Source organism: Stegodyphus dumicola, chromosome 8 (genome assembly GCF_044657685.1).
Source record: "Stegodyphus dumicola isolate Sdum_Otavi_A_Nest chromosome 8, ASM4465768v1".
In the NCBI taxonomy this organism is placed as follows: Eukaryota; Metazoa; Arthropoda; class Arachnida; order Araneae; family Eresidae; genus Stegodyphus; species Stegodyphus dumicola.
Window position 1 is genome coordinate 11,094,185 of NC_140775.1, and position 3,891 is coordinate 11,098,075.

General features: G+C 33.6%; 1 protein-coding gene across 1 annotated transcript; it reads right to left on the reverse strand.

Moving 5' to 3' along the window:
• Positions 1–1,035: 1,035 nt before the first annotated feature.
• LOC146995649 (speckle-type POZ protein B-like) lies at positions 1,036–3,677 on the reverse strand. Its single transcript, XM_085822903.1, has one exon. The coding sequence runs from the start codon at positions 3,516–3,518 to the stop codon at positions 1,821–1,823; it is 1,698 nt and encodes a 565-aa protein (XP_085679029.1). The 5' UTR covers positions 3,519–3,677; the 3' UTR covers positions 1,036–1,820.
• Positions 3,678–3,891: the final 214 nt, after the last annotated feature.

Below are 3,891 nucleotides of genomic sequence, written 5' to 3' on the forward strand. Positions count from 1 at the left end.
ACTGTTTGAAATAATGTAATAAACGTGGACCAATTTTTATTGAAATAGTAATTGCAAAAGCCTTTTGGTCAGCTAATTACGAAATTTGAAAAAATTAATAATTGTGACGAAGTGACGAAAAATGGCTACGACTTTTCAGTCATTTCAACGACAAAAATATCTCATAGCCCAATCTTGTGAAAATAATAAAACACATTTGCAAAATCTCAGGCACATCGGTGCTATTACATACAGCATTCTTTATAGTATATGGTTTGAAGAAAAAAGTAAAATGGCTGAAGCAACCTTAAAAGCTGTTAAATTAACATGGAACTTGATGCCATTAAAAATAATAAAGAATTTTTAAAGAAAATTTAAAGTAGTGATAAATACTAATAACTTCTTAAAAATAAGGTATGTTCAATTTAATTTTTTTTAAAAACTGTTTTTAATTTTTAAACATCGCTGTTTCTTGTTAACCACTTCTTTATTTAACCTTATAAGCACTTATTGTAGTAGATTTTATTTTCTGTTGTACTTTTAAGAAATTATCTCGGTTGGAGCAAAAAATGTTAAGCCAAACATTAAATACATGCATGTTAAACCTAAGCTAAAATTAAAATACTATAATCTAATAACAAGTAAACAATAAGAGGAAAAGAACACATTCTATACAAATTACTCGGTATACAGTTTTAGAAACTGTATAATAATAATAAAGGTTATTGATTATTGAGAGATTGCAGATTTTGAAACTTCATTTTCCAAATTACATCATGACAATCTGGCTAAAAGACTTTAACACAGAAAAAAAAAAAAAAAAAAAAAAAAAAAAAAGTTTATTTAAATACTAATTAACCTTTATTACTATTTTACCCCTTCAGAGTTTTTTATTATTATTATTTATTTATTTATTTTTGAGTGATACTGCTTTGTTATAATTGCATCCAAAATTATGAAGTGATCCAGAACTCTTAAGAAATGAACGAACGTAAACTGAACTCGGAGAAGGATACATAACGAAATTTATGTATAAATTGTTAATGTCATGTTAAATCTGAAGAAATTATTATATTGGCTAAAGTGCAGAATAGCCCACTCATTTGTTTGGCGCTTTTTACAAGAGTAAGAAGAATTGGATTTTTGTCAATTTTCTTTGACTTCCCCTTAAGTGAAAATAGGTCGATGTGCACATGGATACCGAGCTAGTGCAATTCTTAAAAACGCGCCAAGCAGTGGGCGATTCTGCACTTTTCCCGAAAACTCCGCTCTAGTGTAGAATTGGGTGCCCCTTCGATTAGCGACAATTTTTTTAAAATTTTGGCTATGAAACCTCACGTCTGGTTACCATGATAGTTTTTACTGTGTTTTATCTTCCTGATTTTATTTAAATGAAAATAGATTGATGTGTACTTGGACAAATTTAAGGTAGTACGCAATGCCTAGTTTGTGCAATTCTAGGATGTTTTTTTTTTATTGTTGCGTACATGGACACAAAGTTCGTGCAATTCTTTGACTTCTTATTTTGGTTTTATGTCACGGTCATCTTGAAATTGTGCCTTCCTGGAGCCGATCTTGCCGTCAAAAAAGAATAGCCAAAAAACAAGGGGGACCCAATTGTAAACTTTTACCAGAAAACACATTTAATTACCATATATAATAAAATTAAAATTAACTGAATGAAATTAGAATAAACGATTTGTTCAACTTGGATGTTACACCACAACTTACCAAAATGGAAATAATAACATTTATATAAGTTTCATGAAAATTTGAGATTCGAAATAATCCAATAATCAATACTGTAAAAAGTATTCTTTTAACTTCGTAATTTCGTAATTCTATTTCCTTCTCAGTATTACATCTTGCAAAAATTTTGCAACCAAGTCATCTTTCTCGGTTTTTTTCCATTCATCACTTAAGAAAACGTCTTCTGCGTGTGCATTGGTAAATTCTAACACACTCTCGTACAAATCATCATCCAAATACAAATCAGCTAATCGAAGCATTTCGCTTATATTTTTGCAATCAAGATTCGACTTGAAGAAAGACGAGCACCTTTTCCTAAGCGCAGGAACATCGTATTTATCAGCTACAGCGTATAATTTTTTCGAAGTTTCTTCCAAAGGCTTTCTCAAGTGTCCGCAATATAGAAAAAATAAAAATTCGTCGATTGTATCAGGATCAGCATCTGAAATATCAACAATGTTCTCTTTCGATTCGATCATTTCGGTTTCGAACATTTTAGAAAACACAGGTGATCGAGCACAGAGAATAAATTTGTGAGCAGAAAACGTTTTCGAACCAACTTTTATGTCAACATCTGAGAATGCTCCAGTTTCGAAAAGATTTTGAATATTTATACTAAAATCATGGCAATGAATAGATGATGTAAACGCGCATGAGAATTCCATCATTTCATTAATATAATGGCAATAAGAAAACGTAAACTGGCAATTAAGTAATAATTTATCACCACTCTGATCTGTGGAAATATCTTCGAAAAATTCCGCACATTTCCAAGTATTAATGTTTTTCAACCTATGCTCATTTTCTTGAGAATGAGATCCACACAACGATATTTTGCTTTTCAGGAAAAATGGAATTACTCTTTCATCGTGTATCTTGCAAATGGAAATATCAAAACCCACATCACGTTTATGAAAGATCAAAGTCCATCTATAGGGAGCATCTTCATTCATACGAACAGAAAATACTTGACTGTATAATACTGTCTCAACAGGTAGGCGGGAGAAATTTTCGATCGGCCACTCAAACGATATTTGCTGTACATTCAAGCGGGTTCGCACTTTCTGTACTACTACAGGCATGCATTGTAAACTCAGTTCGTGTTTTGCTGCAGCATCATACAATTTGACTAACATCTCGGGTTTACTGCAATCCAGTTTTCCCGTATAAACATACTCGATCATGGCCTCTAGAACGTCTGGCGTAATACTCATGACTAGTTGGGACGCATCTTGAGCGTCCAATTTTTCTACCAATTTGGGCCACCTCACCGATAAAATAGCTTTATGCACTTTGTAAACAGCACCACCAGTACATAAAACGACGTCCGTGAAAGATGCATTTCTGTACGGAAGTGAAAGAAGTGTCTCTTCCTTGTTTGCCTTAAGTACTGCCTCCACGTTACATTTAATAATGAGAATATCATTTATGAGGGAACGGAAAAGAGTCTTCGTTTTAAAAGCTTTAGCGTATCCCCAACCAGTATCGTGTGTAAATTCACTTACATCTTCTTCACTACTGTAAATCAACTTTCCATCGGAATCCAAGAACTGAAAATCAAATTTTACTCTGGAAGTTTCTAGAAAATCATCAGTTCTCATGAGGTAAATTGCTACATAATTTGTATCCGTTTTTCTACGCGGATGTAGATATATACGCCATGTCATACTGGGTAAAGAAGGTAAAGTAAAACTGCGACTCTTCAGTATTTCTCTATTAGAATGATGACACATGCTTGCGTTTTCAATAATCCAAGTGAAAATAAATTTATCAAGCTTACGTTCCTCCATTCTCGCGAACTATTCCAGTTCTATTACTGTTAACAGGACGGCTATTCTATGATCACTGGATCTGTCTACAACTTGAGCGAACAATATTGACTCAAAAAACCGGTATGGACAGCCATCACTACTTATTGGAGAAAGCCATTCTGTGGTCCTCAGTTGATGGGCGGGTGGGTCCATTTGACTTTACTGAAAGGGGACAAGGCTTCAAGGAGCTCTAGACCAATCGCAGTACAGACGAGTGACGAACTGTATAGCGCGCGCTGGCTGAAGTTCTAGGAATATTCTTTCATTATTTCACAAACCCACACGCTGCATTTGTGGTTCGAAAAAAAATTGGCACAAAACAGTATTATGACCAACAGGCAACAGAATGCTG